The sequence below is a fragment of the Eleginops maclovinus genome, chromosome 15, assembly GCF_036324505.1.
Source record: "Eleginops maclovinus isolate JMC-PN-2008 ecotype Puerto Natales chromosome 15, JC_Emac_rtc_rv5, whole genome shotgun sequence".
NCBI lineage: Eukaryota > Metazoa > Chordata > Actinopteri > Perciformes > Eleginopidae > Eleginops > Eleginops maclovinus.
Genome location: NC_086363.1, coordinates 18,143,718 through 18,171,423, shown reverse-complemented (window position 1 = coordinate 18,171,423; position 27,706 = coordinate 18,143,718). Strand labels below are relative to the sequence as shown.

At 39.5% G+C, this 27,706-nt stretch overlaps 1 protein-coding gene across 1 annotated transcript in view; it reads left to right on the top strand.

Annotated features, from left to right (window-relative positions):
- cd2ap (CD2-associated protein) overlaps positions 1-26,654 on the top strand; it is a 66,462-nt gene extending 39,808 nt beyond the window's left edge. Inside the window, exons 13-19 of the mRNA XM_063901985.1 lie at positions 1,903-2,047; positions 2,188-2,294; positions 7,314-7,429; positions 9,546-9,629; positions 18,282-18,490; positions 19,037-19,100; positions 23,790-26,654. Of these exons, the coding sequence (XP_063758055.1) occupies positions 1,903-2,047; positions 2,188-2,294; positions 7,314-7,429; positions 9,546-9,629; positions 18,282-18,490; positions 19,037-19,100; positions 23,790-23,831 (767 nt within the window). The 3' untranslated portion in view covers positions 23,832-26,654. The remainder of the gene's footprint in view (positions 1-1,902; positions 2,048-2,187; positions 2,295-7,313; positions 7,430-9,545; positions 9,630-18,281; positions 18,491-19,036; positions 19,101-23,789) is intronic.
- Positions 26,655-27,706: the final 1,052 nt, after the last annotated feature.

Here is a 27,706-nt window from a genome sequence, read left to right as displayed (position 1 = left end):
CCGAGTTTCCTTTTGCTTCCTTTATCAACAGCTGAACTGAATCTCCTTTCTCCCTATAGCTCTTTATTCTCAGTGCCAGAGGAGCACATTAGCCTCCATTTCATTAAATGTCATTTACAACTTGCAGGCTTGGCAATGTCATTTAGCATAAGTCCTTCATCTCAGCTGTTCGTGCTAAACCTCCCTTTCAGATGCAAATTAGATTAGAGTGTATGGAGAATACAAATCACACATACAACTGATCTGACTATCTTTGACTGCGATTTACATCAAGTGAGTTCCTCTTTCATGACTGAACAGATGTCAGATGAGTCAGTTAGAGAGTTCATAAAGTCAGTAATTGTATACATTTATTTAGTTTTACTGGTGTGATATCAGCAATTTAATAAACTGTCATATTCCTATTTCCTTCAGTTTTTTAAGTCATGAACCTCAGTTTTATTTGTTTGATGAAGGCACCGTGGTAGGCAGGTTTCCCTAAATGCAATCAGATGCTCAGATTATGCATGGTCTGAATCAAACCCTGATTGAAGGGCTATGTATTTATTGTGTAAAATAAAAAATGTAAAAACGGGAAACATTGATTTCTCAAGCACTCTTTGTTTTTCTTCTACAACATGATTTCTTGAGGTTCCAAAAGCTCCACGGAAATAATAAACTGTAGAAACGTTTTTATAATGTTCTGCGCAACAAGGCAGAGATTTAATTTAACAGAAAAAAACAACCTCTTTCAGAGTTGTTCTCGTTTCTGATTGGCCCATTTGGAGAGCACATAACCTACGATTTATGATCCAGAACAGAGAGATCTGCAGAAGACGACAGACGGGATGGTTTACTTTAGGTTTACTTTAGCATTTTATGTTCGTATAAATGATTTGTTTCTGTTTTGCACATTTTTCCTTTATCTTTTAATTATTTATTTCATACTTTTATTGTATTTTAATCTAAAGTAGAGCAATTGTCAAAAACACTGGTAATCTGATAATGATACTAAAACAAACTAGTTTCAGGTGAAATCCATCATTTTTAAATCAATGAAATCATGTTTAAACTAATATGTTTGTGTCAAATAAAACATTTATTTAATAATAATAACATTTCATTTCTATCGCACACTTTAAAAACAACATCATCTCAAGGTGCTTCACAACGCTATGAGGAAAAAAAATGAACACCTCGCTGTACAATATCTCTTAGGCTTAGAAAACCATGTTAAACAAAGTATTATTAGTCATAGTTTAAAACTTGATGAGGACTTTAACGTTTTTAATCTCACTTTCCAGAAATCAAAACTGTGCCATGTTCTTAATGTCCAATTTCTTTCCTTTTATACTTCACTTGTTTCGGAGGATTCACTGTCTGTAGTCAACGGGAATAGAAACGTTTTATTCCCAGTGCTAGCAGATTCCCCCCCAAAAAACTGCTGCGTCACAACCAAGTGATTTTGAAATCGAGTCACACAACTAACTTCTTTATTTTTAACTAAGGAATTTTACCATCAACAGCCCTTTGTTTTTGTCTTTCATCGGGCTCAATAGGCTCATTCACCATTGTGTCACTTGTTGAGACTTGTTGTCTACCAGAAATAGTTTTAAATGAACTTCTATGAGATAATTACTTTGTAAAGAGCATGGAGGCTGTGTTCAGCCGCCGACTCATTTTATCAGCAGATAAGCTTGTTGAACATCAATTTGCCCTGGTTGTTTCAGCGCCGCTCAACAACAAATTTGCTTTTGTCCCTCAGACGTGAAATGATTGACCTCAGTTGCTGTGTGTAATTCCTGATGATTGCAGGAATGCTCTCTCTCAAACGGTCTAGAATATATCAATTTCTCCTCTTTCAAATCAAAGCTGGACCTTTTCTTTTTTTTAAACTCTACTCACTGTTTTCCTCTTTTTCAGGTGAGAAGCCCAATCTAGAACACAAGCCATCGAAGCCCGCAGCGCCAGTGGTCCCGCCCAAAAAGCCGGTCCCCCCTCCTGGGAAAGGCAGGCCGGGGAGCCTCCCACCCAAGAGGCCGGACAAGCCTCTTGCTCCATCGCCAAAGTAAGTTTAATATTCATCTCCTAGTCCAGCCTCTGTTCATCCATCCCTCCAGGACCTTTCAAACCATTATCTGTAGTGTCCTCCCCCCCACACAGCACCCGTTAATCCATTTCTTTCCCATGTTTACCTCTTGTCTGCAGGCACAATGGAGAGGTGCCTTCCACACGACCAAAATCCGAATTTGAGCCATCGTTGCTCATCAAACCCAAAACCCCTGGGGACTGTGGGGAGAAGTCCTCGGATGTTGGTATGTACAGTGTTGATTAGATGATCCTTCTTACTGGGGTGATTAGTTTTGCTTGATATTAAAGGGCTCCTATTCTGCTATATCTAAACAATATATTGTAGGACCATGTCTATACAAAACTTGTCTGTGAAGTGTTTTGCTCAAAATACCAAACAGATCACATATTGTAGCATGCCTCATCCCCCTCTATTTCAGCCCTGTTCCTGAAGTTCTGATTCTGTGACTGTCGCTTTAAATTTGAGCTGAGCTGAAGCTGGCCATGCCCCTTTGGAACAGCTCTCTGTCTGAAGAGAGAAGTTTCTAACGGAGAAACTCAGCTAAACGCTGCCGTGATTAAACGCCATATTATGTTCCAAACCACATCCAGCATTATTTCTGAAACACTTCTCAGAGTTTACCACTAGAACAGAGACAATATGTATTATATATACAACAACTCTAAGTCCCTCCTGCAGACATCATGTGGGGTGGGGGGGGGGGGGGATTTTATATTGCAGACGAAAGGTTGGGACATGTCAGGTGGGCGGTTACATTGCCAGGAGTTCAATGTAAAGCCAGCCCACATTTCAGTTATGACGTCATAACGGCAGCAAATCTGGATCAGCTATTTAGAGATTTGGGTAAGGAGGAAAAGAGAGAGGGTTGTATTTTCTGACACTTCATGAGTCTCCTTACACACCGGGGGACACATATTTACTGTATGTATAAAGACAGCAAAAACTGCATTTTGCATAATAGGGGACCTTTAAGTCAGTCCGTGATTATTTAACTACAGAAGGTAAGCTGAAAGTGTGTGACTTCCATTAAAACACACACTGATCGGCAATAGCTCTGCCTGTAGCGACTTGGCTTGTTAACCAGAGGGTGGATTGGCACTTTGAGCAAGGCAGTGCCCATGAGCAAGGCACGACGGCAGTACACAGAAGGATAACTGGGACTTTCAGCAATGTAAAATTCAACGACAGTTTAGCAATGGGGAGCAACAGAGCACAGGTTAGCCGGCTCGCAGCACTGCTGAGCATGTTAGCGTAGCTTGTTAGCCTTAGCTAGCTGGGGAGCTTTGAGCTTGTCAGACGTGTTCCAGCTGCTCCGCCTTTTTGACGTTTTTGGGATTAGGAGGAAGAAGAAGGCAGGGGTTGGATGCAGAGGTCAAAGCCAAGACCAGTTCCGCCCACTTTGGGTTTCTCAGCAACTCTGCAGAATCTTGTGGGTGGCGTCACAGACTCTACATGTGTGCATCCAGCTGTTCCCATGATGCATCTATCTACTACTACTCATGTTGTGAAAAGCAACTTGAATGCTGTTCATTACTTTTCCATAAGAAAGTGTGTGGTGTCTGAAATTCATCAGTCCAGCCACATTCAAACTTTTGTTAATTATCTTATTCAGAGTTCTCCGCTGATAGAGACAAACGTTACTAATGACACAGCAGAGCTTTGATAACAACACCCCCCCCACACACACACACAATTATACCAGTTATTGGTCAGTAAATTACTTTTTATTCCAATATACCTACAAATCTTTTGAGAGTTCTGTGACTTGTTTTGGAAAATTAATTTCACTCGAGTGAAGGTGAGGTGAGGTCATAAGGAAAAAAACAATGTGTCAGTCAAAAGGTTATTAACACAATATTTGATGATACACACATTGATGTTAAGATGCCTGTATCAAATATACAGATTTATCGGTACCACTTTACAATAAGAATACCCTTATAAAGGATTCATAAAGGGTTCATAATTACATTATTAATTAGGTTGTAAACACTTTATTAATCACTAAGAAGCATTTATAAACCAGTGCTAACATAGTTTTCATACATCAACACAGGCTCACTATTTGGCAAGATGACTAAGCCTTATAATAGCTACCTAGCTTACTTCCTCTTCTTCATCTGCTATTGTCTTATAAAAACTTATTAGAAGCTTTTGATTTATAAAGTGTTCATAACCTAATTAATAAAGGAATTACAAACTATTCGTAAACCCTTTTATAAGGGTAGTGTTATTGTAAAGTGGAACCAATATATTTTTTTTTTCTGTGTATATCACGTTTATTCGGAAACCCTTTGTTCTATCCAAGCGAAACATTACCATCCAAATGCAGCTGTCTAGTTGAGCATATTTTAGCTGTTACCGTGGGTTTGGAAAAATGTATCTGCACACTCATATAGAAACGTGTTTCAGATAAAAAAATTAAAAAATGGTAAAAGACGAGCAGAGCTTTAATTGGCATTACATCCAATAATGAAAGCAGAGCTCGGAGTGAAAACAACCAGGCGGTATGAGGGGACTGTGAGCAGGAGCAGCAACAGACATAATTAAAAAGATTAATAGTTTAGAAGCTGCCATTTTGAGAACGGGGGGGGGGGGAGTGTTTATTGACAACAGAGGAAGGTGCAGGGAATGGAGAGTTCTTAATGCTTTTCATCTGAGAGTTCTGTCGTTGTGACAAACCCTTGTAAAAAGCTGCTAAAAGTCCCCCCCTCCCTGCTCTCCAGAGGACCATCTGACACTCTTTATGAAACATGAAAACTCAATCCAGTGCTGTTATTCAACGGTTGCTAAAAGGTTTCAGAGTGACTCATTCTTCCCTCTGTTTAACTTTGTTGTATGCACTCGGGCTGCCCTCTGTAGAGAGGCTCCTACTTGATCAGGAGTCATCAATTCGGGCAATTGGTTGACTACTCGTCATACATTTTGATTATTAATATTGTTTAATCGTTTCTTGGGCTGTGAAATGTGATGGAAGCTTCTGGAGCAATGGAGACGAAACTCAGAGAGACACGGGGAGAGCTGGAACTTTGATTGCAAACACTGCAGGTTTGTTATGAAGTTAACGGCCGGAGAACTGACAACACATTTGCTGCAGCCACGAGTTGACACAGCGGTTGCCCGACCAATTCTGAAGATCTCTTCCGTAGTCCGAGGTTTTAACCAGTTCAGAGTGTATACCAACATTCTTCATCAGCGAGACCAGACAAATATGGACCCTGAATCTAAGTAAAGCTGTCGTCCATGGAAAAGAATGTGCGCCAGGGAACCTACGTTCGAGATCAGAAGGGCTTCTAGACGTCCCTGAACAATAACTATCTCAGGTCAGCTTGTGCTCGGTCATAGACTGGCATCAACAAAGCGCCCAAACCGCCCCTCTTAAGGGAGATTACAACCCCAAGGCCGAAAGCCTAGGCCATGGGAAAGCAGAGGAAGGACAAAATGATGAGCTGTGTCAAAGGTTAAACACCTAAGCAAAATATTCCCTAACATGAAAGAACACTATGAGTAGCAATAGGGGTGGGAATCACCAGGGTCCCCATGATACGATACAATCGCGATGCGTAAGCCATACGATAGTATTGTGATGCTACGATAAGTATTGCGATATGGAACATTTCTGATGTCTTTCTCTGACGCAAAAGCAATTGTTGCCAAAAACTTTCATTTGGGTTTGCAGTATGAATCGTTTATATAATAAAATATCGATACTTGGCGTCCGTGTATCGATAAAATATCGCAAAGTGTCACCAAGGCTGTATCGATTATTTCCCCCACCCCTTTGGGTCATCATGGTATGTTGTGCTACACACAAAATATTATAAAACTATAAGAATTAGCCTTAGAAAATGAAATTAAGAAAAAGACACTGGCAAAGTGCACATGTGACGGTGCACAGATACAGCGTTCCAACCGTTGACAATGCAAACGACTGAAGGGCTTCTTTTTTTTTATTGTCTTGAATTTACGTTGTACTGTTGGAGGAACCTGTGACCCAAGACTCTCATTGCACAACTACACTGAAGCGGTGTCAACATTGCTTTCCCGTCCCACACACTTCATTCTGACCACGGGGTAATTACATTTATGCACTCTGCCAGGAATGCGCCATCCTGTGGTCAAATGTCAGAATTACATTATACATATAACCTATGCAGGTAAAATAAAACACAAAATGCATTATGGCTCCAACACTTAAATTATCCTTAATGCGTGTCAGGACAAGCAGCGAGGAGACACACACACACACACACACACACACACACACACACACACACACACACACACACACACACACACACAAAATGAACATTTAGTTAATTTATTCTCTCAACACATTATAACATTAATATGGCAAACTAATAAATTATACACATCCAACGGAAGCCCATCATGAATTAAATCCTTTATCACTAGAAATGTTCTCCTCTTTATTAGGCTACAACCTGACTCTGTCACTCAGTGCTGCTTTTTTCCTCCGATCCCAGTCTTTTCATATTATGAGAAAGGAAAACAAGTTGGCGGGGGGGCTCTGTGTCTTGCTCCATGTCAATTAAGTTGCGCTCCGATAGAGGGGATGTGGATGGCGATTTTTCGCTTGCGTAGTTTGCATGTCAATTTTCGGAGTCGTTTTTTACTCGCTTGATGGATCCCACGCTTTGTCTGACAAAATTTGCTAATAACGAGACCCAGCTCCTGGACGAAGTTTGAGGGTTTTGTGTCGCGACAAAGCTAATCTACTAATTTTAACTCCTTGAGCCGGCTAATGTTTAGTCAACTATTAGTTATACACATAAACAAACGTTTTGTCAAGGTCACACATATGCAGTCAGTCATATGGACAGTCAGATAAAAGCTGTAGGTTTTTTAAGTTAGTTTTCTTTCACCTGAGTCAGCTGTAAAGTGCCTAATAAATAACCATGGATTAGATTGGATATATTTAAGTGATGAATAAGAAAGGCCTTTATTTTCATCCACTTATTCCTCCATGTTTCTATAAGTATATTCCATCCGGTTTTTATAATACATCTTTCTGTACTCGCCCTTAATTCCCTCATTAACAAACATTTGGTGTATCTACTTATTCAGTTCCAATTGGTTGTTGGTTTTACTTTCCCCCATCCATGGTAAAAAAATGTAATAAAACGGTTGCAGGATAATGAAAAAAAGGCATGTAAAAGTGATGAAATGCTCCTCTCTGCTTCCCTCCTCATGTCTCCGTTTGCTCTGCCTCTTCTCTCAGATCTGATGAGTTTTGATGAGCTGTCGTCTACCTCGGAGAAGCTCTCTCACCCCACCGTTAACAGACCAAAGATGCCTGGCAGGAGGCTGCCCGCGCAGTTCGGTGGAGCACACTCGGTGAGAAAACGCACACAGATAAATACAGTGGTGATGTTGTGGTTCTGCAGATATACTTTCATTTTTAAATACGCAATGTCATGTCACATTGCTGTTACTGAAGGATGTTCAGGTATTGCAAACACAATATATTTATATTCATGTTATGGCTAGGCAATATAGCAATGAGTTGGGATTGGGGCTAGATATAATGTTAGATTTAGAATATTGGGATATCATTAGTGGTATTTATTGTTAAAGCAATCAATGGTCAACCTTGAAAAATCTATATTTGAGTATTTATTTCACATTTTGTGATACATGGATTATCTTCATATTGCTCAGCCCTAATTCTCGTGTGTTTATGAAGTTGAGATAAGCATGGGGTTTGATTTGAATAATTTCCACGGCTAGGAAAGAGAAAATGAAACAAATATTTGATTTCCCGACAATTTCCACAAATCGGTTTCCTACATTTTAATCCCAAAACTCTAAACAAAAACTCATCTTTTATTTATAAATGCTATTTGTTATTTTACTTTATTTAGAGTTATTTATGAAACTGTGGTTACAAATATTTTCTTTGTGTTAATCTGTCAATGTACTTCAGTTATCTTTTCTAGTCCCATGTTGAGTTCTACAGTTCTGATAACGGTTCCCTTTTCAGATCAGGTTCTAGTGGGCAAAATAAACACAATCATTTTGTCCAGTTACTTAAAGAAACCTGAACTAACCTTTTTTCTTTCTTCCCTCGTTAAACTAACATTTTCTAATCAAAACTATAACTAGACTCAAATTTGAATTTAACAAGCCATGACCTCTTCTATCGCCAGTTGGCACAAAAAACATCACTGTGGTCAGTTTGATCAGCTCAAATGAAGCTTTGGCCGTTGTCCGACCAGCAACTTGAATTCCTCATACTATACTCTGTAACACGGCTGTACATCTGCTCTGTGTCCTTTTGTGATTCAACAAGACCCTCAGACTGAAAGAGAAACAATCACATTTTAAAAGAATGGTAAATGGATTGCATTTTTATGGGCCTTCAAAGCACAATTTTGGGGTTAGGTATCTTGCCCAAGGACACATCGACATGTTGACTACAGGGGATAGAGATTGAACCACCGATCTTCACGACCATTTACCTCCTGAGCCACAGCCACCACAGATACATCTCCTTAATAAACCTAGAGATAATCTTCATTGTTTGCATATTCAAAGTAGGCTTTGATAAGACTACACTTCACTTTAAGATACAATTAATAATTTCAACTGGTCCAGCACTCTGCTGCCCGCATCATCTCCATAACCACATCAATCCTGTTCTTCAGCTGCGTCAAATAATGTATCAATGTTAAGATTCTGCTCCTCACCTTTAAGTTTACCTCACTCCTCTGTACCCCTCCGACCTCGTGCACATGAACACACCCACCCACACTCTTTGATCTTCTGCTTCCATCCACCTCACCGCACCACCCTGCTGCTTACCACCATGGGGTCCAGAGCCTTCAGCCGCTCTGCACCCCGCCTCTGGAACTCCCTCCCACCTGACATCCGGAAAATTGACTCTCTCTTCATTTTCAAATCACGTCTCAAGACATAACACCAGCAGATCCACCCTGATCACTACTCATCACACACCTCCCATTGATTATATACTGCATTGTCTTGTTTTTCTTGTACAGCGACTTTGAGGGGCCTTTAAAGCTGCCTGTTATTAAAAAAAATATGTATTTTCATATTTTATGCTTTTTCTATAATCCTTTTTTTCAGATTGCAGCCATAAGATGCAAAAAGGGTTATGTTTCATATTGTGTTTCCCTCTCTTCTGAATTTCCTCTTCCACTCCCCATGGATTCACTTTGACATTTTGGTCCCTCAGCTCTCTGTAACCTGTCACATCCCTTCACCTCACACTCACTCTCATTCCCTTCACACACACCTCCTCACACAGGAGTCCCTGCCTTCCTCTCCTCAGCTGCACTCCTCCAAGCGACGGTCAGACGTCATTGAGAATAGGGCATTTCCCCTAACGATGGCAGAATATTATCACTTTTATCAGCCATGTTACCCACGCTGTAAACAAAAAGAGAATATATTAAATATTTAATCATCTCAATCTCTCCGCCTCTCGCAGCCCACCAAGGAATTGAACATGGAGAAATCTTTCAAGGTTGACGAAGAGGATGCTGCCAAACCAAAGCTAACAGACACCAGAAAGGTAACTTATAACACCGATGAAATTACTGATACAGAGAAAACAAACACTGCAAAGGATATGCGTCCCTGGTGGTTGGAGCAGTAACCCTCCAGAAGAGCACATGTAATCCCCTCCAGGCTCAAACACTGGCCGCCTATTTTCAACAACAAGATAAACTGCACAACAATTTTCTAAATCGTTCCAGTAATTAGTGCTGGACACAGCGGCCATGGGAAAAAAAGGGTTTCAGTGTAATTGGGGAATCGTGCACCCCCAATGTAATCCCACTAAAAGTGTTTGTTTGTGCCGCTGAGGGGCTCAGACTGGTATCATGCAGAGCGTCAGACATTATTATGTACCCTACAAAGGGATGAAAAAAGTCTTCTACTTGGTGTGACACGATCACAAACAGATTGGGGATAGCAAAACAAATGTTATACCTCTCTGAAGGTCTTTTCCATCATTTCTCTTACTATCAATCTAACGATCACAAACAAACACTTTTAGTAGATTCATCATGGAAGTATAAAAAGAACTGGGCAAAGCGGTGGAGGCGGGGCCCGATCTTTCAGTTTCTCAGTGGCACATGAAACTAAAACAGCCTGACTCTCTAGAACAAAAAGTAACTGGATCTGGCTCCGTAGAGCACGCCCACCTGAGAAGAACAGTTACTCAAAATGTTTTGCAAGTAAACATGTCAACATATCCACAAGATTTCAGACTCAACCTTGAGAAATACTGGTCAAAATGTTTCAGATCTCCTTTTTTTATTTGAAAATAATGTTTAATAAGGCTATTTAAGAATGACATCATCAAGGTATGTAGATTTTTGAAAAGATTATTTCTCTCAATGGACAAGTGCATAAATTTAATTTATAAATAAATACATGTTACGCAAGCCTACTTCTTAACCTAAACAATGTCCAAAGCGCTAGTCTTTTATATTCTCATATAAAATAAAACAGAATAAAGACTATTAGTAAAAAAACAAAATACATGAAGCCTGTCTGGCCCATTACATTTGAATTAAAGTGTCTGCTGCCGACATGAAATCAAGGGCCGTTTTGATTCTGATCTGCAGAGAATCCTCAATCGGCTGGTTCTTAATCCTCTATCCAGTCCGATTCTTAATACAATACAAATGATTCTTAGGGGGTTATTTTGAACAAACAACATGACTGAGGGATTTCAATTTGTTGGACTTCTACCGATTTTTTTTCAGGGTCGAAAAATGTACTTATGTAGGAAATAAATAAACACTGCTTTACAGACATCTCTTTCCAAATGAAAGTAAATGGGGAAAAGTATTTTTGAGCTCCATTACATCACCTCGCTGACGCAGAAGTTGGAGTACCAACATTTGGGCACTATAGAAATTGGCCACAACGCACTTCCTGGGGGCTTGGGATGGACAGAGATGATGCAGAATTGCCCTGAACAATGACGTCATTTCAACAAATCATTTGTTCTCCTCACTAGTAACTAGGGCTGGTCAATATTTTATTATATAAACTATTCATATTGCAAATCCAATTGCTTTTTAAATCCACTAGATGGTGTTGAGCTTTTTGTTGTGCGGTCATGGCCATGGATAAAGTGCAGGAAGTTAGTCAAAACAAATCAGTCAGCAGAGAAAAAAGTCAGAAATGCGCGATATCGCAATATGTCGTATCGCAATACTGTCATATCGCAATACTGAAGGCATCATAGCTTAAGTATCGTGGGGACCCTGGTGATTCCCGACCCTACTAGTAACAGGCAAAGAAGTTTGCCTTGAAGATTCAATTAAGGCTGTCGACTTGTTTCTAAAGTCCCACCTTGTGAAAGTACAAAAATGGCCACATGTCCCGTGTGCCTCCTGTGTTCTTCTTCCTCCACTACAGCAGCGATGTCAAATCCCTGTCTGACCTCCATGTTCCGGTCAAACAGGATTTAATTTTGAGCCTCCCCATTAACTTTGTGACGCAAAGGCTTTCCGTTTGGGATGCAACTATCAAAATGAGAGTACTTAAACCCCAGATGAACCGGGTACAGTGTGTGCTCTCTTGTCCAAACCAAACCATGTCTTGTGCAATATAAAGGTTACTACCATTGAGTCCTTCTTTGAAACTGAATATCCGCAGACACTGAGGTAGAATGGTTAGATATTTTGCCCCTTGTATGTTTATTTTCATTGCTCTTTTTCATAACGGCAGTTAAGTAATTAAAAAGATAAAACAATTAGCAAGGTAAAAAGTCAAATTGCCAAGCCACTTTATAGAGAGGAAATAAGTGGGTTGGTGCACAGTTTGATCTCCCACAGGGACAACTTCACTTTCTCTTGGTGTTTAAGATAATATTGTGCACAGGTACATGAAGTACTGCAGACCAGAGGTTTAATCAACTGTGCGGCTCTCCTCCCAAGGGCTCCAACATTGACTTGAAGGAAAAATAAAAATATTACATAAGTTACCAGATAAATATGGCATAGAATAGCCTAAAAAGTGTGTAGATAATTCAGATGTTTACACGTTTTTCTAAGGGGAGGCCAACTGTGGCTGGCTGTGAATAGACATTTAAAGTTAAAGAAAAAAACTAAACATGTTGGTGCTTTGCAGATGTAGGATAGTAAACTGAATCTGTTTGGGTTAAGACCACTTATTTTGAGCTTGTGCTTTAAAATGTGCACTTCTTGCCATTTTCCCCACACTTCCAGGACCTAACAATTTGTTTTTGAATCAAGAATATTGTCATAATAATCCTGGACATAAGTGAAAAACAGTAGATCCTCTCAAATAATCGTTACCAAAACATATACATTTTATTTTTGAGTTTTTTTCAACGACTTATTCACGACATGAACTACAAGTTGGGACAAAAGTAGGCATCCGTTACTGGGAAATTAAGTCTGAAAAATCTAACCCTCTCCTGTCATGATGTCCAGTAGAAATATTTTTCCTCCAAGCGCAATTTGGAGCGTAATAAAACAAGACTGAATTAGGACTCGAGCAAAGAGATGCCATCCCTGTGATGACAGACTTTCAGTTATGGATGCTTTAAATATTCAACAGTTTTCTCTCAGAACAGAATCAAAACAGCGTTTGATTTCAAGTCTGCAGCGACACTCTTTAATTACATGAGCCAGGCTGGACTACATGTATTTTCATTTGATCTGGGAAATCAGATAGTGTCATTATGTATAGATCCTTCCTCTAAACCATTTCCAAGCTCAATAACAAACACATGGTATTTGAACAGAATTCCTTCCATTATTATCTCCCTGGACATATTGCCACCCCCCCCGCGCTGATCTTCCCCTCCGCTGTATTATAATTGTTTTAGACGTTATCTAGTGCGGATTGGTCATTGTAAGCCAAGACAAATTACAACTGGGCTGTTCAGCTGGGGGTACAGATCATCAGACCTATTGTTAAACACACACACACACACACACACACACACACACACACACACACACACACACACACACACACGTAGAGACAGACAGAGCAGCTCAGACTTGCCGTGAAATTACAGGACATGGCCTCTGTGTGTCCTTCTCCTCACCCCCTCGCTCACCGTGGGTGACAATCTGCTGACATTCTGCAGCTACACGTGTGACGAGATAAAAGGAATAACCACAAACAACAAATGCTTTAATGAAGGCAGACAGCGTGACTAATTGAGTATAGGGTTGTTTTTTCAAGTCTAAAAACATCACATGTTGATGTTACAGACCACAGTTATCATTCCTACTATATATAATTTCCCTGAAGAGACCCTCCCCCCACTCCTTTATAACAGATAGGGGTAAACTGGTAAAGGAATCAGGTGCAGTTTAATGCCAAAATTGTGTCTCAGCAACAAAGCTGACTCAAAATGTGTCCCTTCACTTTTACTTGGCATGATAAGAGAAAAAGGGATGTGTAATAAAGGCACTAGCTATGGAAGATACCATCTCGATTAGGATAATTAGACGGCTAAGTGAGGGTTATTGTTTACAGCTTAATATAGGACTATCTACTAAATGAATGATTTGATTTGCAATGTTGATTTTAGAAACGATCGTATTGCTTCCGCTAACAAAAAACTATACATAAATATGTGTCCCCGGTGTGTAAGGAGACTCACAAAGTGTCCGAAAATACAACCCTCTCTCTTCTCCTCCTTACCCACATCTCTAAAAATGGGGGTACAAACGAGCTGATCCAGATTTTCTGTCGATATGACCTCATAACCGAAATGTGGGCTGGATGTCTGCAGGAGGGACTGAGAGTTGTTGAATATATAATACATAATGTCTCTGTTCTAGTGGTAAACTCTGAGAAGTGTTTCAGAAATAATGCTGGATGTGGTTTGGAACATAATATGGCGTTTAATCACGGCAGCTCCAAAGGGGCTTGGCCATCTTCAGCTCATTTGGATGAAAGGGAAAGTCACAGTCAGCACTTTCGAAAACAGGGCTCAAACTGAGGTATAGCGGACATGCTAAAATGCATGATTGTTTGTTATTTTGAGCAAAACACGTCAGATACATGTTTTCTTTACACATCTGAAACCTATAATATATGCCATAAAAGGGCATAATAGGAGACCTTTAAGTTACACTTCTGTTTCAGTATTTCATTATTTTCAGTACAGTGCTTGTTTTAGTAACTAAGTTGCAATTTTATTCAATCACATACACCGTACTTGATGAACACTGAAAATAAGGTTCAGTTCACTCTCTGCTGTCCATCAGGGTCTCTACATCCCAGGCTGAAGTTTCCTGTTCTTTCACGTTACAGAACTATATCCTGCAGTTTTAGGTGACTTTTTTTCTCTCAACGTCTAGTCTTGAATCTTGCTTGGAGTAAAAAGGGAACAGCCTCTGGTCGGGTTAGATGACATGTGTTGCTTTTTGCTCAGACTAGAATACTGAGTTACATTAGTTCCGCACTATAGCCGATAAACTTTTCTATTGGAGAGGGGCCACATGGGGGTCCCAGGTCAGTGTTAAGGGTGCACTGACCCCTGTCTCCTGCTCCCCCAGAACCACCCCTGTCCCTGTGGACAGTTAAGCCATCATGAATCCAAAGTGTTGTCCTCTCCTAAGATAAAAAAAAGAATATTTAAATAGCAATCAAGTATTTTTTCGGAGAGAAAAACTAACATTTGTTGCCCACAGCTGACTTTAAACTTACCTTCTTTCTGCCGATTGATTTGTCTGCACATATTTCCTTTGTCCTCCTTAGCAGGGACGTGCACAGGTACGGGCTAATGTTGCCCAGGCAATGGCCCGTTTGCCCTTTGTGGCTGACCTGCCCTTCTAGAGAAAGCGAGAGTTTTTAATTGTTTCTGTTGTGGTCGAATCAACATGATAGCGAGGTGAAATACAATTATAACAATGTTGATGTTTCAATGGCATGATGCTTGTTTGCAGCAATACAATTATTGTAGCCTTAGCGTTTGCATTTAGCGTTAGCAGCTTTATTCTTCTTCTACTACTTCTTCTTCTTCTTATATGTAATTGCCCACACAATTCTGAATGAATAACTCGTTTCAGTGTGAACTAATTCCACACAGTATGACCACAAAAGTGTTTTAAACCAGGTGGGCCTAAGTTTTCATTATTTATGTTCTATATCACTGTGTGTGATTACTCATTTTACGTATTATATAGCCTATATAATATTTATTACCTCTAGTGTCGGATTTTGGAAAATTGATTTTGAGTTTTCTCATGGCAGTTAGAGTATAGGGGACAAATCAGGGGACTTATTAAGATACCTTACCGTTACTGCGCTCATAAAGAATGATAACAATAAGAACAATGCGTATTGAACTGGTTTCATTAATTAGTGAGGTTTTTTTTCAAGTAATTAGTTAGAAGCCTTATTTAATCAGTATGTCTGCTCAGCAGTTAAAATGGTCAAACTATATTAAAACAGAATACACTAATAACTTATTTTAAAATATATTTAAATCAGTGATAAATGCAAAGCTTGTATTTGTGCAAGTGAAGTTAATATTCTCGGTTGGGGGCTGACCCCAAGATTCCAGTTCAGAAAACATTTAAGAGCTTGGTGATCAAGTAAAATATTACTAATAGCTGTAGTATAATATGGATAAGATGGCCAGATAACTGGTTCACAAAGGCTTTACAACAGGTTGTAAATATTTTATACAAGTAGGCACCATATTTATTATCACATGAATGACTGTATACAACCTTCTCCAGTCTTATTCCTGGGACTCACAACAATCCCTGAGTGCAGCCACAATCCATTCAAATGTAACGGACTGTACTAGTGTTCAGTTGTCTTAGTATGTTATTAACGCAGTAAATAATTAAGTGTATATGTTACTTAATTCTGATAATTCTGTTTAAAAATAAGAATATGTATGTGTAAAATGTTTCTCCATCTGTGAACTCCTTTATAATGTGAAAAGGAGAACAGAAATAATGCTTTCATTATTTGAGCACTTACTGTACAACAATGCCTTATAAAGAGCTCTAAAACATTATCTTAATTTGGGGGAGGCCCTTTTTCCAGTTTAAAGCAATAGCCCCTCCAAATGTCTGTGCACGTCCCTGCTCCTTAGCAACCGTCTGCTCTCCTAAGAGGGAGACTGTTAGTGAAAACTAAAAACCTGTTGATTGTCCAAATTGACCAATCGAAATCAAGCATTCAACTAAGCCGTGTAATAAGTAGTCCTAAAAGCTTTGGCTACATTACAATTTATTTAGGGTTAAGTGTCTTTCCCAAGGGCTCTTCCACATGCTGACTGCAGGGTCTGATTGGACTGCTGATTACCGGATGTCCTTTCACCGCTTGTTTTCTCTCCTCCGACATCATGTTTTCCCTTGTTTCCATTGAAAAGAGAGTGTGTACTGAGCATGTGACGCTGCACACATCGTTTGCCGCTCTTGAGCACAACATTTCTTCTCCAGGAAGTGCTGGTGTTTTCCCCGTTGCTGCTTTTTCGGAATTGAAAACCACACCTAATTGAATTTGTACAGTATCAATACCCTCAAAACCGACTACTTACATCCATGTTAGCCTGCCAGCACTCCTCTGTTTACTCTTACCGTAACTGACTGCTGACCAGGGAAACTGAGAAAAAGCATGACTCTGTGTTTGTGGCACTTAAAAAGATTCATAGCTCTACTGTTGCCTTTTAGTTCACCACATAAAGCCAGCAGGAGAGTTCTGTAATGTGCTGACGTCGCAGGGCTCAGTTTCTTGTGTTAGTTTGTTTCATTTCATCGAGCATTTCTGGCACACACAATGGATGTCATTAAAAACTGACAGAATGTGCAGCACAGGATGCACTGGAACCAATCAATATCCCTTTCTTTGTACTCTTCTTTCGAGGTAACGCTCTTGGAGGCTTCAGTTATGCAAACAATTAAGTGATTGCTTTTACAGAGATGTGGGAACATGTCTTTGTTCACACCCACGCTGGTTATGCTTGACGTTTGTTCGGAAAAAAGACAGTTGTGGTTTTAAAAGAGTCTGATACACTGGATGAGGACATTTCTATTGCCCCAGGATGTTATTGATGTGCCCTTGCCGTGGGAAAACTACAATTTTCTGAAGATATACTACTCTCCCTCACCCTCTTCTCCACTTGTATTAATCAACGTGAATCCCATATAATATTGTGAAACTATTATCAATGACTAATACACAGCTTAGTTGGATTGTTTAATTAGGACTTTGTAGAGATTATTGATTTAGATCCAGTTGCTAAGGAGGATCAAGAGACTGTGTGCAGACATATCAATCTGCAGAAAGAAGTCCGGTCAGTTTAACGATTAGTAATCCTCTGTCAGAAAACACCATGGAATACTTTTTATAAATTAATTTGTGGAGAGCTTAGAACTTTGGATTGTTGATGGCTAAACTGTCCCCAGAAAGGAGAAGAAAGAGAGCGGAAGAGAAGAAAAGTGTGATGGTCAGTGACACCCAAACACACAGCTTTATCCACCAACCCAAGTCCCAGAACCAACAGACAGAACGACTCGCTCTGAATCACTCGTGTCGCTGCCGCTCATTTAGAGACACGCGTGGATTTATGTTTTAGAAAAAACCTTGCGTTGCCGTCGTGTCAGGTTCTCTGTGGATTAAAAAAAAGGAAGTCTTGGCTTGCAGAGTATGAACGTCTCCTCGCTATATTCAGATGATAAGTACTGCTGTGAAGTTTGTGAAGGCAGGAGGAAAACATCGCCGTCTCCTCTCTGTTCCTCCTCACCGCCCCCCTCCCTTCTCGATGAAATTAATGAGTCACAGGCTGATAGTCCGGAACAGGGATATATAACAATAGATCGTTGCAAAACCAAGTGTTTTTCTTACCAAACTCACTTTCCATAAAAATGTTCAATTGTTTAATTCTTAAATATCAGCTTGAAATTATTTCCACTAGTATACCAATAATAATCCAGTGCAGAGGCAATTATGTAATATAATAAAAGATATTTTATATACATTATAGATGTATATTTATAAAGTTTTATAATGCTAATGTGGCCTGCGATGAAATTGAGTTTGACACCCCTTCGAACAGCTCCTGTCATGAATGCCACTTAGGTTCTTCCAGGTCATTTTAGTCCTTTAAAAACCTTTTTAATAACAGAAATTCTCTTGGACAGCTACCCTTATGTGACTCGTGATTTTCTCACACGTGATTTTTTTATTTATTTTTTTACAGCCTTCCACAAACATCAGATCCCAGTCACCGCCACCGCCACTCCACAAACCTACCGTGTCCAGCAGTGAGGCCCAGCCCAGCGCAAACAGCACATCTCAGGGCAGCAGGGCCCGACTGGAGCCTGAGGAGCCCGGCTCCCAGCTGGAGGAGCTAAGGATCCAGATGAAGGAGCTGCTGATGTCTGTGGAGATGCTCAAGGCCCAGCAAATGTAATAACTTGATAAAAATAACAAATGTGTCACGCAACGACCCATGCGTTTAGAATATTCCTTCTATAAATTAGCTTTCTTGGAAAAAATGCTTGCATATACATATTTGTTTTGACACATTACGCAATTCTCCACTCCGCATCACTGATGGATTTCAATTCTGTCAATCATGTAAATGCCCTCCCTACAGCAATTTTCCAACTGGCATTTCCCCACATCCCAAAACATAAGAAGTTGTTTACTTAGTACCATATACATAATTATTCATCATAATATTATGTTGCATAAAAAACTGATTTTTCAGAGAATGAACATTTGCAGATGAAGCTAATTAGAACTAATGTGGGTCACTGAGGATACTCCATCCATTGAGTGAAGTGATGTAACAGGCTTCATGATAATCCTTTGGTTGTGTGTGTAAAACTTCTGCTCGCAGTACTTTATTTCTAATCGAAACACGTAGAACAGGGCAAAGGTCATGAGTTTTAAACCTTTATATATGCTGCATAAGTGCTGACGCTTGTACATGTGTGTGTTTATTTCCAGGAAAGAGATAGCGGAGCTCCGAGGGGAGCTGGATGAGGAGAAGCTGAAGCGCATGGCTCTGCAGGTAACATTGATCACCATAACAACACATGCTGGGCTGTCCAAACTCATCAGCCTCATTAGATAGCCAGCTATTGATGAGGAGGACACTGACTGGTGTGTGTGTGCTATGGACGCAACCACAGTTACCGCACATAAGTGATTCTCTTACTGACCGGCAGTTAATTGCAGCGGTGGAGGCGGCAGAGAGCTCAGTAATGAGAAGACAAGGTATCTAAGCTACTGTACTGTGGAACAGAATCAGACCAAGCAGTCTGTAGAGAATCCTGTAAATCTTATAGGAAAAACTGATCTGAAAGCTAGTAAAAGTTAACTTGAGTTCATGTTATAGAAATACTATAATGTCTACTTGCAAAAGGAACACAACAAGGAAAAGAGGTTATTGTTTCAACCATTTTAAAGTGTTTTATAACATTGTTTGCTAATCAACTCAATGTATTAGTATACAGCAGTGACCGTTGTTCACTAAGCCACAGTGAATTGCAGCAGTAAAGGCTGAAGAGTAATCAGAATAGTGCAAGGGTGGTCAAAAACACGCTAACTTAGCTAGATGTGCTTTTACATACATCAGACCGCAGCATTAAAGAAACTCTGTTATGTTATTTTGGTTCTCCCTTTCCTGTAGTTTCTCCCTCACCCCTCCATGTCTCCAATCTTTTGAATTAAAGCATGGAGACAGCAGAGGCACAAAATAAAAATATGACCCTGAAAATGAGTATTACATGTCCTCTTAAGTCGATAACAACTTTTCTGTAAAAGCTTTTCTCCTCACATCTCTTGTGTAGATACTTTGAGTATAACGAATACACTTTAATAGTAAAATGCTGAACTTGTAGCCTACTGAATAGATTTTTTCAAGCACTTAGTCTAAAAGGCATGTCCCTAGTCGCTAATGGATATTTATCGAGGATTGAAGGGTTGAATCACAGGTGTTGCCAATATGCGCCTTACTCTCAGAAGTAAGAAATCTCTTCTGAAGCCCTGAAAAGGGTTCCAAAAATAACCCTAAAAGCATACTGATGCCCTCATGTTCAGTTCAACTTAAACCTAAAATTGAAATCTTGATTAGAAACATTTTATTGAAAGTTATTGACCAGAAGTTGAGATTAGTTCATATATTTACATTACCCATTAGCTCCTCACAATTTGACAACAGCAAAAGAAACCCCTGTCAATTTAACTTCTCATTTTGCACCCAAAGCGACCAGTTTGAATGTTTTATTGACAATTATGTTACATAATATCACGTGAAAATAGAAGAACATCCAACCCACGTTTTCCCTAAGCCCACATTACACGGCTCGGCCCTTCCCAGCATGGCACCAATAAAAAAATCACATCACGGAGAAAACCCATGCAGAGCGCTCCAGGCATACAGCCCTCACACATATGCACATATGGAACTATCAGTGCAGATTTGTTTTACCCCCTACTGTTAAACTTTTGCTTCCACACACATGTGGAAAGAAATGCTAAACGGGGAGAGAAAAATATGAAAACTGAGGAGAGATTGCCATCACATATTATTCTCAGGATTTAGAGCTTTCCTCTTCTCATTCAGATATGTCCCAAGCAGCAGCAATAGTAATAAGAGTTACAGGAACACAAAATTGGATGATTTATCTCATAGAAAATCTGCTTCGGTTGGACATTAAGTCTGGAATGCCCACAACTGCCTTTTTGAGTCTTTTCGGTTCATAATGTGTGGAAGAGTTGTTTTTAATTTGAATAAATACAAGATAAAGATACAGCCACATTTGGTTAGCTTAGCACAAGTGTGTCCAACCCACTGGATGACTATGCAAATCATCCATATTTTCAAATATTTGACTTAACCTACTTCTACAATAGCTTCCACTTTTTTGGAAGGATAGAAAATGTGCAAAGAAATTCAAGAAAAATCTAAATTGGATTGTTGATCCATTAAAAATGAAAACAATATTTCTCAATTAACTTTTTGTGTGACTTTGTTGATCCACTGTGAGCTTTAAATTGCTCACGTAATGACATGAAGAAGCCAAACTGAATGTGGAATAACTGAGACGTATTTTCAGAAAGCTCGTTAATTTTCCTTAATCTGTTTTGAACATATTGGGATTGTTGTTTGAAGGATGTGTACTGGTGCAGCTCACTTGATATCCTATTAAAGGTCCCCTATTATGCTACCTTTCAGGTCCATATATGTATTTTGTTGCTCCACTATGACATGTTTTCATGCTTCAATGTTGAAAAAGCGCTTTATTTTCCTCACTCTGCCTTTACATAAATGAGCACTTTTCACTCCGTCTGAAAACGCTGTGAAGAGCCCATGCCCCCACCTTTGCAAAAGCGCACTCTGCTGAAAAAATGGCATCGCTTGATGCGCCGTACCAGTTTATTACAAATAAATAATGATAGATTATCAGTGATCATTTCAAAGTGACACAGAGACATCGGGTTAACCTTCAGCAGCATTTGTATGACCTTCAGCAGCGTCTGTATGACCTTCAGCAGCGTCTGTATGACCTTCAGCAGCGTCTGTATTACCTTCAGCAGCGTTTATATGACCTTCAGCAGCGTCTGTATGACCTTCAGCAGCGTCTGTATGACCTTCAGCAGCGTTTATATGACCTTCAGCAGCGTCTGTATGACCTTCAGCAGCGTCTGTATGACCTTCAGCAGCGTTTGTATGACCTTGAACACAACTTTTGATCACAAACAGCAAAGACTGTTTATAGCTAAGACTCTGCAAAGTGAAGCGGTTTTCTTGCTCTTTCTTGGCTGCTCGTTCACTGAGTTTTGTACCAATGGAATCTGTGGAATTTCAGGCTTCATATGATATGTGGTTTGTGCAGATAGCATGAAGTAAATAAATCGCCGTAGCTCACTTTCGTTTAGTGCTGATTTAGATGCTTGGTGTTGGAATTATGTGTCGTTTTGGTAAAAATGGTTAATATGGTCTGGTAGCTGACTTTCTTCCCGTTAAGTGGGTATGCCACATTAATAGGTTGTTAAATGTTAACATGCCTTGATACGTTGTTACAAGTTGCTGCGTCTGGGCTAAAGAGATTACCGTGTTGTGATGAAAAACCATCGCCGTGTTTCTGCACAGTTCAGGTAAAGTTAGTGGGCATACAGCCTGAACGATTGGTAGCGTTTATAGCGTTAGCTTGCTGCTTTGCCGAGGCAAGCAGTGTGCTTGCGGCTCAACTCCCACAACAACGTTCTGCCTGGTTCTGTCAAAAATTCTATGGGCGGTTACAAACCAAGTGGGCGGAGCCATGAATAATAATTAAGCTTGGCTACGACACACTGACGGAGACTTCAGATTGGCCCATATCTTCCGCCTATTTTCTTTCATTGGCTATTGCATACAGCAGACAAGTTCCATAGTTTTCAAACCTACCATAGTTCACAAACTCATATTGACCTATCTTGTGTCAAAAACAAACAGGGAAACACTTTTTGTAGTGGAAGGTCCCCTTTAATGAGTGAGTTTATCACCCTTGACTTGGCATACAAATGAGACAGGAAAGAAATTAATCTGGCTCCGTCACAACATAAATCACAATAGAGTCCTACCTGTGCCTCTCAAGCTCACAATACAACACGTTAAATCTTGTTTGGTTTTTTATTTAACCTTTGGACAGAGAAAAGCTAACTAATCTCCTGGGTCCAGTTTACCCTCACGGCATGAGTCAGAGCAAATTCATCAACTCTGTTTGTTTAAGATAAGATTGACTTTATTGATCCCAATTTGGGAAAGAAACAAATTGGGATCAATAAATGAAATCTTATCTTTAAAGATTTTAAAACACTCATTTTTTTTTGCAAAGAGTAGATCAAAACGACTGGACCCAGGAGAAAGTTAGCTTACCTTAGCATTTAATTGGTCTGTCTATTATTATTAACATGCTCTGCATTGTTTGGCTAATTGTAAAAAGATATATCCTTCAACTTTTAACTAAGTTTTCAAATAGATATGCTTATCTGTCCAATTCAGTCGTTCCAACGTCCTCTAGGACTTCAAAACGGACCAAAAGAATCATCAAAATCGGTCCAATTGGAGTTTAAATACGGCCACTTCCTGGTTAAATCTGCCATTCAGGAATATCAGAAATTGATTCAGCATACTAAATTACCCCCAAAATCAACCCAATACTGTCCAAATCAGCCAAGACGTCTGAAAACTATTGTTCATAAGGATGATTATGCTGATTAACACAATGTATGCTAATTTAGCAAATTGCCCAACATATGCAAATGAGCAGTTTAGAAATGCTGGGGATGCGTACTATACATTTCTAACTGAAAACGCAGTGTTTTATTAGGGCGGTCGATACATTGATTTTATTTTTTTTTAAAAAGGCCACCACAATGTCAACTTGCACGTGTCTGAAGAAAAGCTTGTTTTGTTGCAACAGATATAGTTAAGTATGAGATGTATAAGTGAGACACAAACTTGTTTTTTTGTCAGATTAAGGATTGTTTTTTACTTCCTTTTTTGAAGACAGTTGCTGCCCAGCTCACGTTCTCCCCCAGCGCGTGGCTCCTTTGTATTTACAAATCCCCTAATCACTGCCTCCAGCATTGTGCCTCACCGCAGGGATGATGTCTGGCTCATCATAATTTCCCACTTTTTGAACTTCCTATTATTCTACCAGTCTAGTTTTTTCACTTCTATAATCTAACTGCGTGATTTTTGTCCTCACAGATGGAGATAGATAAACTGAAGCGGAGCGCCCACTCGACGTGAGGCCCTCGATCCTTTCAACAGCAAGCCTTAAGGTCAGCTGGTGTCGTGTCGACCAACCAGAGAGCAGCAGGGCGGTGACAGGTGATAGCTGAATGGACGGAGAGAGGGTGGTGAATCACATGAACCACACAGAGCACAATCTTTTTTTCCCCCTGTGATCTACGGAAATAAAATCCCCATATTTGTAAGATTTACACTTTGCACATATAAAAAAGCTAGATGTAATTTAGTAACAAATGTATATGTCTTTTTTTTCTTTTGCCGATACAAAAAAAACGAGGCCTTAACTTCAAACTACTGCGCTGGACTGTCCCGCTCTTTGTCTATCACTCCGGCGTTCCTTGACCTCCATCAGGGTGGAGGTTCGTACTACTGACTTTGTATAAAGCAGGGGTCGCTTGTTTACCCCGCCTAGTTTTCTTTCTCTCATTTTTTTTTTATGGTGCACAAATAGTTGATTTTAAAATTGATTTCAGTTCTTTTGATTGTCATAGCAAATGTTTTTCCTACACAGCGCCCGTCAACAGTACTCCACCCTGCAGCGCTCTTGTTTTATATAGCATTCCTATCCAGGGTAACACTACTGTGCCTGTTTAACAAAAATATATATATAAAGTGTTTATATTGGGAGCTTAGAATACCATGATGGTGTCTGGAAGTTTTGCAGCATGATATTGTATATCTATATTTTTTAAGTCCACTGACATGCCTATAGTCAAATACTACAGTATATAGAGAGCCTCTTCTGTGCCGGGCTCTTCTATTTTTGACAAAAATCACTGGGAATGTTCTCAGAAGTTTAGCCAGATTTATGCTCTGCAGTTTATGCAGATAGATATTGCATGCAAAAAACGTAAAAGAAGAAAGGAGAGGCAGCCTCGTTATGATCCTCTCCACAACCTGCTAGTAATTCCGGCCATCATCCCTTTTATCCCTGCCACGGCCCGTTCTACCTCCTCCCCTTCTTTCTCCCATCTCTAAGATTCAAAAATGAATTGATGTGTAATGTTATCTAATCATATTTACATGTCCTGTAGTCTGCATATCTTGCCACATTCCAACTACAATGGTTAACTGGAAGCAGAGAGCAGCAATAATGAATGAATGAAATGAACTCACACTCCTTATCCTAACTCAGTTTGAGGACCAGAGTTTATTTGTGTACCTTTTTTATGCGGTTGTATTGTGCTTCAAAACATTTTCTTGGTGGAAGTTTTTGTATGTAGAAAAAATGAGACAATCCTGGTGAGAATTGGTGCAAACTGTGTCAGTTTAGCCACCTAGCGTCAAAACTATAGCGATAACAAGAGCTATCTGTCAGTTGAATAGTCAGAGCACCCCTCTGGTCCAAACTGGAATATGTCTTTTAACATAATATACATGGCAAATACCTTTGGTACAGACATTCATGGCCCCCAGAGGATACATCCTTGGTGAACCCCCCCCCCCCCCCGGTTTTATTTCTTTGTGTGACGCCAACAACATATCAAAGTTCTCAATTATCGAGTGAAAAGTCAAAATATCAATCGGCCCAATATTTATCAAATGTGTCTTTGGTGAAAATATTTAAGAGTTGCTTAATGCCAGCGTTTCAAATTTTACCATGCTAACAAGCTAAATCAATTCAGTAAACATTAGCAAGTTAGCTTTGTTCGTGAACAATACTGGACTTTAAAGCCGATATTAATAAAACAAAGTTGGCACTAATCTGCCAGCTATGTGTACCATTCTCTGTGTTAATACATGGTATGAAGAAACATTTGTTGATAAGGATCTTACAGTTTCAATATAACTAGCAAAACATCTGGTCATGCGGTTTTAAAACATACCTTTGGAGCGTCGGCTGCTTTGTTAGCATATCTCTCAAAGCTCGGAGTAAAGACTAAGACAGCTACCAGAGAGACACCACCACTAGGAGTCGCTCAGATCTTCAAATCCCACACATAAACCTTCTAAGATGAATATAGTAAAAGGAAAACAAAGTGAACACTGATTTAAAACTGGTGATATAAATTGTTTTCAGCCCAACAGAACTATTTCTATCTCTCTGGATGCTTATCTGTATTAATATCGGAGTAAGCACAGTTCAGAGCTACAGAAATGGGTGGAACTAATGGTTAGTACAATGTCAGTTACTCTGTCAGCTCTAACTTGTAGCCCTTAGCTCTGGATGTTCAGTGCTGAGGTTATGTCGGTTTTGAGAAACGTTTGCGACTCCAGTACAGTACCAAGTGGAACACCCTTTGGAGTCTATATGAGTTAGAGGAGCATTTCAGCCCTGAGTCTGAATATTGTAAAGCTGTTTAACATCAGTACAAGTAATGTTTATTTTTTTTAAATATATATATATATCTATACATGTCTCACAAATGTCTTAAAGAAGTGTTACTTTTCTTTTAAATCATCCTCAGGCTTTGTTCCATGTGTTTGATGTGTGTGTGCATGCTCGCAAAGTGTAACAGAGGCCATGATGTTGGACTCCAGAGTGCTTTGACTAAGTTTATACTGTATATCTGACCTTAATGAGCATGGCACTCATGCAATGTGCTTCCTGTTTGAGGGAGCAGCTCTTAGATGATATGTCTGGGCAATGAAATAATCACAATTTGGGAAACGGGGACCTGGGATTTGGGTGATAGCTCATCATATGATATCTGTAATACGGCTTCCACATATTGTACATTCCAGAGTTTAACACCAAGAGAATAGAAATCTGTGCACATCTATAAAATATGTTCAAGTGATTTGTTTACAAAAGCTGTATCCTTGCATGAGCTGAGATTCTTTTCAAAAATGAATAAATATCATCTTTATTTACTGTCACAGACTTCTTGCCTCTTCCTTTCCCTTTGAATTGTGCATCACTATAAATCTTTCACAGACAACCTTCTGACTTGGTCATGCTCGATCTGTTAAAAAGTATTTCTTTGAAATATTGAGTGGAACATATTGAGTTTCACAGAAAATGTGGCTCAAAGAGAAATTAGCCATGGGTGGTGCCTTTTTACCAACCAATCAATGTTCCATCCCTAATCTATTGTCATGTCAAACCCCTGTGGTTACACATCCAACAGACATGAAGGAACTTGTGCATGGCCTTTAATTTGAATGCAAATGTACTTTTCTGTAAATTTACCAAGGTTAGCCAGTCAGTTCAGAGTGATCAGTTTTTGACATAACAGTTTTGCTCTGTCTTTTTCAAATAAAAACGTTGGTATCCACAAGGTTTCAAGGTTTCAAGGTTTCAAGGTTTTATTGGTCATATGCACAGCATATACAACGTATATGTTGGCAATGAAAATCTTATATCCCATGCTCCTCCAACAACTCAACATACATGGTGCATATAAGATAAATAAAATAGTGCAAAAGAGAGAAGAATATTTACAATAACAATAAAGATTTAAGGATGTGAAATATATACATATGTGGAATACATTGAGAGTATTTAAATACTTTACACTGTTGAATGAGGAGGTATGGACAGATGCATATATTACGTATAACAGATGTATATGGCAATACATGCAATAGATCCAAATGGAATAGATTCCGCTCCTTACAGGCTTCAAAATAAGCTTCCAACTGAACTTAGTTGATGGTTAACAAAAAGTACATGGTTAGGATGAGGAGTTCATGGTTTTAGCTGAAAAAAGGACATTTGTTACATGAAATGAGTTTGTGCATAACAGGCGTTAGTTAAGCACATAAGTTACATCATTAACAGATTTTGGCCTCTTGGATGCAGTCCTGTGTTTGTCGGACGGATCCATTATCACCTTTTCTCCACTCCTTAGTGCTCACTATTTCGTTAGCTTTGGCATAGCAAGGGTTCCTTTTACAAAAAGCAATGGGATTTTTCCATTGGGTTTGGG